The sequence below is a fragment of the Narcine bancroftii genome, chromosome 4 (genome assembly GCF_036971445.1).
Source record: "Narcine bancroftii isolate sNarBan1 chromosome 4, sNarBan1.hap1, whole genome shotgun sequence".
In the NCBI taxonomy this organism is placed as follows: Eukaryota; Metazoa; Chordata; class Chondrichthyes; order Torpediniformes; family Narcinidae; genus Narcine; species Narcine bancroftii.
In genome coordinates this window covers 206992446-207005022 of record NC_091472.1, presented here as the reverse complement: position 1 = coordinate 207005022, position 12577 = coordinate 206992446, and the positions used below count along the sequence as shown (strand labels likewise).

At 52.6% G+C, this 12577-nt stretch overlaps 1 protein-coding gene across 5 annotated transcripts in view; it reads left to right on the top strand.

Moving 5' to 3' along the window:
- gucd1 (guanylyl cyclase domain containing 1) overlaps positions 1-11916 on the top strand; it is a 28358-nt gene extending 16442 nt beyond the window's left edge. For 4 of the 5 annotated variants that reach the window (XM_069933762.1, XM_069933761.1, XM_069933763.1 and 1 more), the window contains 4 exons: positions 3158-3323; positions 5989-6080; positions 6843-7084; positions 8292-11916. In XM_069933762.1, the coding sequence (XP_069789863.1) occupies positions 3158-3323; positions 5989-6080; positions 6843-7084; positions 8292-8383 (592 nt within the window). In that variant the 3' untranslated portion in view covers positions 8384-11916. The remainder of the gene's footprint in view (positions 1-3157; positions 3324-5988; positions 6081-6842; positions 7085-8291) is intronic. The other variant, XM_069933766.1, reaches the window with a different exon arrangement.
- The last annotated feature ends 661 nt before the right edge of the window (positions 11917-12577 follow it).

The following is a 12577-nucleotide window of genomic DNA, read 5'->3' as shown; positions in this document are numbered from 1 at the left end:
TGTCTGAGTTATAACCACGACCAGAAAGCTACTTGCACCCAAACCTTCCACTTGCCCGGACTCATTCCCTCCACTAAACTCCCAATGGCCCCTTTATCTTTGGCTTGCCCTCTCCTGGGAGCCTTTGTACGCCGATTATCCCTCAGTTTCCTTGAGGGCAGATGCCTGAGGGCTGAAGATTGCTGGCGGATTGGTTGTTCCTTCCCTCTCAGACTGTGTGCTCCCAGTACTGATATCTGTTCAACCTGTAAGACCTTGTTTAATGGTCACATTCTTTTCTGGACACTGCGGACCACGCCACTGGCTGTTCACTCCCTTTGACGTCAGGGAGACGTGTAAGTGTCCACAGAAACCCTTCAGAATCAGAATTTCTTGTCATGAAATGTGCTGTTTTGTTACAATGTCACAGAACAAACTTTCATATTATAAACCATCTTACAACATTACTCTAAAATAATTAAAGTGCACAAAAAGTCAGGCAGTGTCTGTGAATCACTGATTCTTCAGGAATCGGATGGCGGAGGGGAAGAAGCTGTCCTTGTGCTGCTGAGTGCTTGTCTTTAGGCTCCTGTACTTTTTCCCTGGTGGTAGCAGAGTGAAGAGGGCGTGGCCTGGATGGAAGGATCCTTGAAGATAGAAGCTGCTTTTTTAAGACACCGTCTCATGTAGATGTCCTCGATAGAGTGAAGTCCAGTGCCTGTGATGTCACAGCTCGAGTGAACAACCCTCTGGAATTTATTCTTGTCCTGAGTATTGGGACCTCCATACCAAACAATGATGTAACCAGCCAGAATGCTCTCCACGTACACTTGTAGAAGTTTTTGGTGACATACTGAATCTCTTCAGACACCTCACAAATTATAACTGCCGGCGAGCCTTCTTCATGATTACATCACCACGGAGGCTCCAGGTCAGATACTCGGAGATGTTCACACCTAGGAATTTAAAGTTCTTGACCCTCTCCACTATTGAGCCCTCGATGAAGACTGGGTCATGTTCCCCTGACTTTCTTCTGAAGTCTACAATCATCTACTTGGCTTTGGTGACATTGAGTGCAAGGTTGTTCTTACGCCATTCAATGAGCTGATCTATCACCCTCCTGTTCACTCCCTCATTGCCGTTTGTGATTCTGCCAACAACTGTGGTGTCATCGACAAACTTGTAGTTGGCATTGGAATTGTGCCAGGCCACAGGGTGTATAATGAGTAGAGCAGTGGGCTAAGCTCGCATTCTTGGGGTGTGCCTGTTGATGATCAGGGAGGAGGAGATGTTGTTTCCAATTCATACTGACTGGACTTCCATTGAGGAAGTCAAGGATCCAGTTGTAGAAGGGGGTACAGAGGCCCCGAGTTTGGAGCTCGTGTGCTCCGCTTGCCGCCAAGTCTTAATGATTGCTCTTTGCCTGCTCTTTGCCCTCTCTTCCCCTGAGCCCACCTCACATTCCCCTAGGGTGGCCTCCTGTAACTGCTCTCCATGGACACTGGTGGGAAAGCAAGGTGCTCAGAGTCTCCTCTGCCTCCTGCATCGAGGAGGAGGACCTTGGCCCTTTCCTCTTACTCTATTGTGGTCCCCTTGTGCGATACGGATTCCTCTTAGATCGCTCCGGAGGCCTTGGCTGGGGACGTTTCGACTGCACCCCTGACTGAGGTTGAGCACCTTTACTCCGTCCACTGCTCAGCAACGACCTCCCAATGGCCATCCAGTTCATTTCCACACCCTATTCCCGTGCCAAGGCCTTGTACTCATCACCTCTTGTCCCTCTTCCCTCCTCCCCCCCACCTGTAATCACCTACTGCCTGCCAGCCTGTGCTCTCCCCCCTCAACCCCAGCCCTTACATTCAGACGTCTGCCTGTTTAGCACCATTAGATTTAGGAGTGGAGGTAAGCCATCTGGCCCATCGAGTCTGCCCTGCCATTCCACCATGAACGGATCCATTCTCCCACCCAGCACCACCACCTGGCCCTCTCCCCACAACCTTCAATAACTCTATCAAAATATCTATTGATCTCTACCCTTAATACACCCAATAACCTGGCCTTCAACAACTGCCCATGGCAGAAAATTCCAGAGGTTCACTGCTATCTGGCAAAAGAAACTCCTCCACGTCTCTGCTCCAAATGGGGTCCCCTCAATCCCAAAGTTGTGCCCTCCCGTTCTACATCTACTCTGTCCAGGTCTCTCAACATTAAAAATATTCCTCAAAGTCCTCCCTCATTCTTCTGAAGTTTTGCTATTCGTGATGAAATGTCGACGGATGCTCCCTGACCAACTGAGTCCCTCCAGTATGTTAGCCCAGTGTCTGCCGTCTCCGTGTTCACCAGAGGTTTTGACTTGTGTTTAACACGTGGGATTGTGACATGCACACAGGTCGTTTCCAGCCACCAAGCTCAGATCAGATGTTATTGTCATGTAATAAAACAGAAATGTAATATTACACAACATTGCCTTTCAGGCAGATAAGGATTCAGACTACCTTCTGGCGCCCCTCACAGCCAGAGAAAGCAGCAAGAGAGAGTCCCCTCAGTCACCAAGAGCCCGTGGATTTGCCTCCAGGCTCCTGCAGCTGCAGAGACACTCGTTCAAACCATTAGCAGCCTGAGCTCCAGGCCCGAACCTCCAACACGATCTGGAAGCCTTCAGCGCCTGAGGCCCTTGGGGAGCCCTTCTTAGCCTCTCGAATCCCAGTTCCAACACCTGGTTCCCAAGAGCTGGTCAACAGCAGCCTGTAACCTGTGTGTGTGCCCTTCAGCCACTGAGCCCCTTGCTAGGCTGCCGCCACCTTTAGGGTCGTCTCCTCTGCTTTCCCTACACAACGAGGTGTGTTCTCCCTGTGTCTGGTGCCCTGCGCCAGCCTGCTCCCTGGAGTCTGCAGCCCTACAAGGCCAGTGTTAATCTGGGTCCCAGATCCCACCATGGTTGCGGCTGATGAAGCATCTCTCAGAATCCATTCTCATCAATGATTCTTGATGGGAGGGCTCTGCCCCAAAACATTGGTCAGCCTTTACTCCCCTGGATGCCGTATGACCAGCTGAGTGACTGCAGCACGTTTGTGTTCTGGTCAAGAACTGTTCCAGCAGAGCTTTGAGCTGGGAATCTGATGCTAACCGGGCGAGGGGTGTCTGCCCAGTTGTAACCCTTCCTTTCACCTTGGCAAAGGTACCTCCACCCTGTGAGTGAAGAGGAGTTCCAGGCTGCCTGCTGGAGGCTGCAGTTCAGTGAAAGTGTGTGGACCATCGACCTGGCTTACCTGATGCAGCAGTTCGGAGTGGGGCACAAGTTCTGCACACAGACCCTGGGCGTGGACAAAGGCTACCGATACCAGGTGAGCTCCCAGCATGGCCGGGGGCTAGGGAAACAAAATACCCCTTGCATTCCTCTCCCACCTTCTCTTGTGGTGCTTCTTTCCACCACCCTGCTCAAGAATGTGTCCGTCACCCTTGCAGTCCCATTTCTTCACTCAGTTGCCCAGTTCCTCACTTGTTTGTGTGTGAAGGCGACCTCAGAGCTGTGGGACTGCCGTGTTCTCGCCCTAATATCGCACACACAGACACGTGGACTATGGGGCCTACTCCTGTGCTGTACTCTTCAGTGTTCTCCCGACAGAAGCAGGAATAATAACACACTGCCCACCCTAGGGTCTGGGTTGGCCCTCTACTTAATGTTTCCAGTTTATTAATAATGGGATAACTGCAACAAGTCCATCGTGGAGCTTAACTTTGTACGAATGCTGCATCGCTGAACATAATCTGAACTTAGCAAAGCCTTTGACATGATCCTGAGTTTGCAAGCTGATTCAGAAGGTCAGATCACATGGAATCCAAGGTGAGCTGGCCAATTGGATACAGAGTTGGCTTGTTAGTAGGAGTCGGGGTGGAAGTGGAGGCCTGTGACCAGTCCTGGGACCCCAGGTGTTTGTGATCTCCATGTATGACTTGGGAAACAATATAGTCAGTATGTATGCTGATGTCCCCAACGATGGTGGTGTAGTAGACAGTGAAGACGTTTGTCTGAGGTTACCACAGGATCAAGATCAGCTATTCTTAACCTTGTTTTGACTCTGGCCCCCTTTAGACTCTGCTCAAAGTTAATGGGTCCCCTTCCCCGTGAAGCAGACGTTTAGTTGGTTTCTTCCATACTTCTACCGATGACATAAAAATATAATTTTAGTCCGCAGCCCACCCACCCCCCCACCCCACTTCAATGTGCTCTGGCCCTGGGGAGGGGGCCCATGTTGAGAATGGCTGGTCTAAATGAACTGGTGAAGCGAACCAGGATTGCCTGGTGAGATTTAACTTGGACCAGTGTGAGGTAAGTTAAACCTGAGTCAGGGCTTGCACAGCAGGCCCCTGGAGAGAGTTGAAGAGAAAGAGACTAGGGCATGTAGGATCATAGTTCTGTTTCAGGTAGACAAGATGGTGAAGAAGGTTTGGCACACTGCGTCGGTCATGGCATGGAGACAGTCACGGGCATACCTTGACGAAGGGCTCAGGCCTGAAATGTTGGTTATATATCTTTGCCTTCTCCGGATGCTGAGACCTGCTGGGTTTCTCCAATAATTTTGTGCATTCACTACAATCACAGTGTCTGCAGCCTTCCTTGTTTCACTTGTGGTTCTGTGCAATTTTGGTCTCCTGGCCATAGGAGGAATGTCATTAAAGGTGCAGAAAAGATTTGCGAGAATGTTACCAGGACTTGGGTTATAGAGAGAGGCTGGGACGTCGCTGTGGAGCATAGGGTCTGAAGAAGGCCTGTCACCGTTTTCACAGAACTATGTTCCTGTAGGCCCTGGTCTCGCTCTGCCACAAAAATCCCAGGGCCCTGCCATGCACTGTGCAAGGCCTGATCTAGCAGAGTGCATCCCCTCACGCTGGCCCGAGTTAAATCCCATCAGGCATGCCTTGGCCCAATTCCCCAGTTCATCCTGACCCTGCGGTAATGTCAGGCAACCTTCATTATAGTCTATGACACCACCATGGATATCACAAACACCCGGGGTCCCAGCAGTGGACCACTGGTTCAGAGGTTTAGAAAATCATGAGGGGCAGCCAGGGAGTAAATAATCTTTTTTCCCCCTAGTAAGTGAATCCAAAACTAGTGGGCATTGTTTTAAGGGGAGAGGGGAATCACCTTCTTCACGCAGAGAGCAGTGGGTGCAGGGAACAAGCTGCCAGAAGAAGTGGGAGATGTGGGGACAGTTGTTAGGTTCCAGACATATAGTCAGGTCCCTGGACAGGAAAGATTTATGGGTGAATGGGACTAGCTTGGTTGGCATGGAGAAGTTGGCCTAGGGGTAGGGGCGGGCCTGTTTCCATGCTGCAGAATGCCCGCTCTAATCCTAATCACATCCAGCTTCATTCAAGGGTGGGTTGAATGGGACTGAAGTTCCCTGTCCACAAAAGCACCGAGATTCCTCCGGCAGATTTGGTCCCCTTTGCAACCTCGACAGCTGGAATCCTGCCCTGAGTTTGCCCCAGTCTGGGTGCTCTCGGGCTACACTGCACAAGCTGCTGGGAGCCTGCTCTCCTGTCTCCCCAGCTGACGGAACTATTTCCACTTCATGGATGTTTCATTCTCACTGCATCAGAGGCCTTTCTGCAAGCTGCTGTCTGCATCTTTGCTGTGGGTTAGTGCATTCACAGGATGTGCACTTGTAGGTGAAATCCGATGCCTGTCATTTGTAATTTTGGGATTGCTCTCAGCCTGAACCCACTAAAGCACCCTGGCCTGCTGGGTTTTTTGTAGATTTCCTGCAAGCAATAATGTTTTGATTTTAGTTTGAGTACATCACATCACATACATCCCTGAGATACTTGTACCTGCAGGAGAGACAGAATTATCACTTACTGGTAGTGCAAAAACAAAACTACTGTGCACAATGAACACGTGTAAATAAATAAAGAAATGTAAACGGGCTGCAATACAGAGAGGAAATATCATCGTCTCAGGATTTCTTTGGAGAACTGAGTCTTCCCTTTCCCTTTCCTCAGTCGTTCTATCGGAAACATTTCGACACCGAAGAGGACCGGGTAAATCAGCTGTTTGCTTGCGCAGCTGCTCATGGCGTGAAAGTAGAGAAAAGGTAGGTTGTACCGTGACAACCCAGGACCACGGAGGGGCTCCAGGACCTGAGAGGTGTATGTGACCATGTACTTTCCCATATGTCTGCTCAAAGTCTCAGCACAGGTTCACAGGCACACACTGTATATCACACCTTTTCAGCCCCCCCTCCCTAGCCCCCTCTGTTCCCCCTCCGGCGCCCACCCCTCTCTCGCCCGCTCCCTCCCTCTAGCGCCCCTCCCTCGTTCTCGCGCCTGCCTCCCATCATGTGCCCTTTCTTTCCCTTTCTCTCATCACATAACTCCCCTCACATCCTGTGTCTTCAACTCCTATGGCAGAAGTAAGGAAAACCCATCCAAAAGGGTTGTGATGCAGGGCATCAGAGTAGATCCCTTGTAATAAACAGGCTTCACGTCCATGGATCCTGTACCAACCTGCGATGGGAACCCCTGGCTGACCTGCTTGTTGTAAAAACGTTTGTGAGCTTCCAGATTTCACTTGAGCATCAGTTTTATTTTGAGGGGATGAGGTCCGAGGGCAGGAAGATGCTGGAGAAATCGGGAGGGTCTGCTGAAGTAGAGCATAGCATTCCACGTGGAACTGCCGTGATGCTCCCTGCCTTGGCCAGCCGATAACAATGGGTTCTGGCCAGAGGGGCTGGGGGCCCTTGATGGGCTGATGTCCCCTACCACCACCCCACCTGTTCACTGAGCTGGGGACTCAGCAGGAAGCTGGGCATGGGTGTGTGTGGAGACTGACCTGATCTCTTGATGCACCCAAACAGGTCTGTGACCATTCAGGAGATCCAGGAGCATCTGTCCCAGGGTCATGTGGCGGTTGTCCTGGTCAACGCCATCCTGCTGGTCTGTGATCTCTGCTCTCCTCCAATCAAGTTCTGTTGCCTCCTTCCCATTGGGCAGAAATGCTTTTGCAGGAAACCGGATTATCAGGGGCATTTCATTGTGGTGTGTGGCTACAACCGGGCCTCAGGCTGCATCTTCTACAACAACCCAGCCTACACGGACCGTAAGTCAGGCTGCGGGCGGGCAAAACCCCGGCCATGGAACATGCGCGCCTTAGTTACAGTTTAACGCCAGCCGCTTGCAACCACAGATGGTCAGCCTCTGTTTCTGGGTGTTTAACGGGGTGTGTGGCCCAGTCACCTGTTTGGCCAGGCAGGGACTCTCGCCAGTGTGACGCTGGGCAGCAGGATCACTTTCCTTTCAATGGGTGGAATGACCAGAGGGTGTGTAGAGCCTCAGCTCAGCTCCATCACTGGGCTGTGACCCTCTCCTGTCTCCAGATCAGAAATAGGAGCTGGAGTCGGCCATCTGGCCCGTCGAGCCTGCTCCACCATTCAATGAGATCGCGGCTGATCTGATGATTGGTCATCTCCTTCCACCTGCCTTTTCCCCAAAACCCTTAATTCACCAACTAGAGAAAAATATATCAAACCTTGTTTTAAATATATTTACTTAAGTAGTCTCCACTGCTTCAATGTCACTTCCCTCTGGGAAAAGCAGTTCCTCCTCATCTCCGTCCTAAATCTACTACCCTGAATCTTGAGGCAATGCCCCCTAGTTCTGGTCACCCCCACCAGTGGGACAAAAACTTGCCCCCCTCTATCATCTCTCTGCCAACTAGAGAAATGCGCCTTTATCTCAACACTTTGCCTTCTATTGTTGACCAATCCTCCATCCAAGCGAAGGCATTACCCCCAACTCCATGGATAAGCCTTCTATGTGCCCTCTATTGAACGCCTTGTGGAAATTCAGTTAGGTAGCATCCATCAGTTCCCCTCTGTCTACTGCGCTCATTATATCCTCCAAGAACTCCAGTAGGTTTGTCAAACAGGCTCAACCTTTGCTGAATCCTTGCTGCGTCTGCCTCATGGATTCAGTTCATTTCAGATGCCTCGCTAATAATAGCTTCAAGCATTTTCCCAACTACAGAAGTTAAACTAATCAGCCTGCAATTCCCTGCCTTTTTCTTACATCCTTTTTTGAACAGTGGTGTGACATTCACCATCTTCCAATCTCCCGGGACCTACCCAGAGTCCAGAGAATTTTGGTAAATTATCACTAAAGCCTTGACTAAAACTGGCCTGGCAAAGGTGAGGGGGTTCTGATCTGCATGTGGTCTGCCCCAACCAGCAAGGGGAAAGACCGGAGCTAGTGAAAAGTGGGGACTTGAGCCGTGAGTGGTTGTTGACACTCCCCGTTTACCTTCACAGGAGTTTGCTGCACCTCTGTGAGCAACTTCAATGAGGCCCGGGTGAGCTATGGTACAGACGAAGACATCCTCTTTGTATACAAGGACAGCTAATGTGGCCCCAGCCAGTGGACACCCTCTCCACATCAGGAGCACCCCGAGGATGGACAGTGGTTGTACACCCCTCCCCTGACCTTGGGCACGGGTTGTTACATTTTGTACGTCGCTTCCTGTGGATGTTCCTTCGCTGCTACTCCAAACGTGCCAACGAACCTCCAGGAAATAGCAACAAGGAGGAAAGAAACAACCTATCCTGGCCCTTCTGCCAACTCCTGCTTCATTGGGTTTCTATGGAGCTGCTCATAACCCCACCCACACCCCAAGCTACACTGGCTTCAGGGGCCGGTGACAAGCCGACCTGCTTCTGAAATCTTCCACTCGCTCGGAAATACTGCAACCTGGCAAGTGTCATGCACACTTGCATCGCTCCTGTTTGATCTTTGGATGAGGGTTGTAGGTGACATAAATATTGCTGGGTGCAAGTTGCTGTTGGCTGGCTCGCCCTCGACTGCCCATCTTGGGACCTTGGGTCGGGCTGGAGCTTCACCACGTCTCTCAGGGACAGCAGACAGGACACATCATCCTGTGACATTTGAGCAGCACGACAGAGAACCCAAATGGCTTGGCTAGTAACAGCCCACTAATGTACATGTGCCCTAGTGGAGCCATCACCAGCCTACATCCGCAGAACTAGGCCCAAGTGCAACCGTCTCCAGCTCACGTTCCCAGTATCAAGCGCAGGTGGAACCGTCTCCAGTCCATGTCCATAGAAACAGGCCCTGGTGGAACCGTCTCCAGTCCACATCCCCAGTACCAAGCTCCAGTAGAGCCGTCTCCCGACCATGTCCTCAGTACCAGGCCCCGATACCAAGCACAGGTGGAACCATCTCTGGACCACGTCCCCAGTACCAGGTCCTGGTGGAGCCATTTCCAGATCACATCTCCGGTACCAGGCCCTAGTGGAACCATCTCCAGCCCACGTCCCCAGTACCAAGCCAAGGTGGAACCGACCCAGCCCACGTTCCCTGTACCAGGCCCTGTTGGAGCCGTCTCCAGCCCATGTCCCCAATACCAAGCACAGGTGGAACCATCTCCAGCCCACGTCCACAGTATCAGGCCCCAGTGGAGGAACAGTCTCCAACCCCAGTGGAGCCGTCTCCAGACCATGTCCTCAGTACCAAGCGCAGGTGGAGCCATCTCCAGACCACAACCCCAGTACCAGGCCCCAGTGGAATAGTCTCCAGTCTACGACCCCAGTACCAAGCCAAGGTGGAACCGTCTCCAGTCCACATCCCCAGTACCAAGCCCCAGTGGAGCAGTCTCCAGACCATGTCCCCAATACCAGGACCTGGTACCAAGCGCAGGTGAAACACTCTCTGGACCACGTCCCCAGTACCAGGCCCTGGTGGAGCCATTTTCAGACCACATCCCCGGTACCAGGCCCTAGTAGAACCATCTCCAGCCCACGTCCCCAGTACCAGGCCCCGGTTGAACCGTCTCCAGCCCACATCCCCGGTACCAAGCCCTAGTAGAACCATCTCCAGCCCACGTCCCCAGTACCAGGCCCCGGTTGAACCGTCTCCAGCCCACGTTCCCAGTACCAGGCCCTGGTAGAAATGTCTCCAGCCCACGTCCCCAGTACCAGGCCCCGGTTGAACCGTCTCCAGCCCACTTCCGTAGTACCAAGCCAAGGTGCAACTGTCTCTGGATCAGATCCCCAGTACCAGGCCCTGGTGGAGCCATCTCAAGCCCACGTCCCCAGTACCAAGCGCAGGTGGAATTGTCTCCGGACCACGATCCCAGGACTAGGCCCCGGGGGAACCGTCTCCAGCCTACGTCCCCAGTATCAGGCCCTGGTGGAACAGTCTCCAGTCCACAACCCCAGTACCAAGCCAAGGTGGAACCGTCTCCAGACCACGTCCATAGAAACAGGCCCCGGTGGAACCATCTCCACCCCATGACCCAAGTACCAGGCCCCGGTGGAATAGTCTCCAGCCCACATTCCCTGTACCAGGCCCTGTTGGAGCTGTCTCCAGTCCACGTCCCCAGTACCAAGCCAAAGTGGAACCGTCTCCAGACCACGTCTGTAGTACCAGGCCCTGATGGGACCATCCCCAGACCACGTCACCATTACCAGGCTCCGGTGGAGCCTTCTCCGGTCCACGTCCCCAGTACCATGCCCCAGTGGAGCCATTTCCAGACCACGTCCTCAGTACCAGGCCCTAGTGGAACTGTCTCCACCCATGTCTATAATACCAAGCCCAGATGGAACCGTCTCCGGACCACATCTGTAGTACCAGGCCCCAGTCAAACCATCTCTGGACCATGTCCATAGTACCAAGCCCAGGTGGAACCTTCTCTGGACCACGTCCCCAGTACCAGGCTCCGGTGGAACCGTCTCCAGCCAACATCCGTAGTATCAGGCCTTGGTGGAACCGTCTGCAGACCACGTCACCATTACCATGCCCTGTTGGAGCCGTCTCCAGACCACGTTCCCAGTACCAGGCCCTGGTCAAACCGTCTCCAGTGCACATCCGTAGTACCAAGCCCAGGTGGAAACATCTCCGGACCACGTCCCCAGTACCAGGCCGCAGTCGAACCGTCTCCAGCCCACGTCCCCAGTACCAGGCCCTGGTAGAACCGTCTCCAGCCCACATATGTAGTACCAAGCCCAGGTGGAACCGTCTCCGGACCACATCTCCAGTACCAGGCCCCAGTCGAACCGTCACCGGACCATGTCCGTAGTACCAAGCCCAGGTGGAACTGTCTCCAGACCATGTCCCCAGTACCAGGCCCTGTTGGAGCTGTCTCTGGACCATGTTCCCAGTATCAGGCCCCGGTGGAGCCTTCTCCAGCCCATGTCCCCAATACCAGACCCTGTTGGAGCTGTCTCTGGACCACGTTCCCAGTACCAGGATCCGGTGGAGGAACAGTCTCCAGCCCCGGAGGAGCAGTTTCCAGACCATGCCCCCAGTACCAAGCCCTGGTGGAGCCATCTCCAGCCCACGTCCCCAGTACCAGGCCCCGGAGGAACCGTCTCCAGCCCACATCTGTAGTACCAGGCCTTGGTGGAACCATCTCCAGACCACGTCACCATTACCAGGCCCCGGTTGAGCCTTCTCCAGTCCACATCCCCAGTTCCAGGCCCTTGTGGAACCATCCCCAGTACCAAACCCAGGTGCACCGTCTCCAGACCACGTCCCCAGTACCAGGCCCCGGTCGAACCATCTCCAGCCCACATCCCCAGGCAGTTGAGGAAACTGAAGGTCGAGGCAGAGTGCCTTGAATCCTTCATCTTTCCAGAAGTGTATATGACTGTGTGTCAAATATTGTAGCAAAGAGGTTTGCTGTTCATTTCCAGTGAGGATGTGACCAGTCCCAACAGTTCAGGTTCTGCTCTGTTTTCTGTCAGGACCAGAGTTGATGTCGTGAAGAGACATCGCACACACCTGATTGGGGTGGAGGGACTGCTTCTGGCTGTTCTGATGCCATTTATCCAAAAGCAGTGTCTCACCCTCATGATGCTGTTCTGTTTACAAAGACATTATTTCATACTCATGGGTTGAATTAAGTTTCTTTGGTAAATATTCTGGGCTGGATTTCTTGATCTGATTTTCAGTGGTGGATGGGAAGTCAGTCCAGACATTCAGCATGGAAATAGGCCCTTCAGCTCAACTTGTCCATGCTGTCCCACCTGCCTGGGTTAGGGTCATATCCCTCCAAACCTTTCCTATCCATTTATGTATCCTGCCTCAATCAACTCCTCCAGCAGCCCATATTCACACACCCACCACCCTCTAAATAAGGGGGCATGGTTATCGTATTGGTTGGCACAACACTGTTACCACGCCAGTGATCGGACCGGGGTTCAAATCCAGCGCTGTCTGTAGGGAGTTTGTATGATCTCCCCGTGTCTATGTGGGTTTCCCCTGGGGCTCCTGTTTCCTTCCACCCTTCAAAACATACTAGAGGTGTGGGTTAATTGGATGTGACTGGGCACCACAGTCTTGTGGGCTGAAAGGGCCTGTTATTGTGCTATATGTCTAAATGTAAGTTAGCCCTCCGGTTCCTGTTATTTCTCTCTTCTTTTTACCCCCACTCCCCTTAAATCTGTGTATCTATATTCCTTAGTTACTAATTTCTCCTACTCTGGCTAAAACATTCCGTGTGCACCAAGTCTATTCCTCTCATGAATCTGTACACCTCTTGTACACACCCTATCCTCCTGTGCTCCAAGGGTAAAGCCCC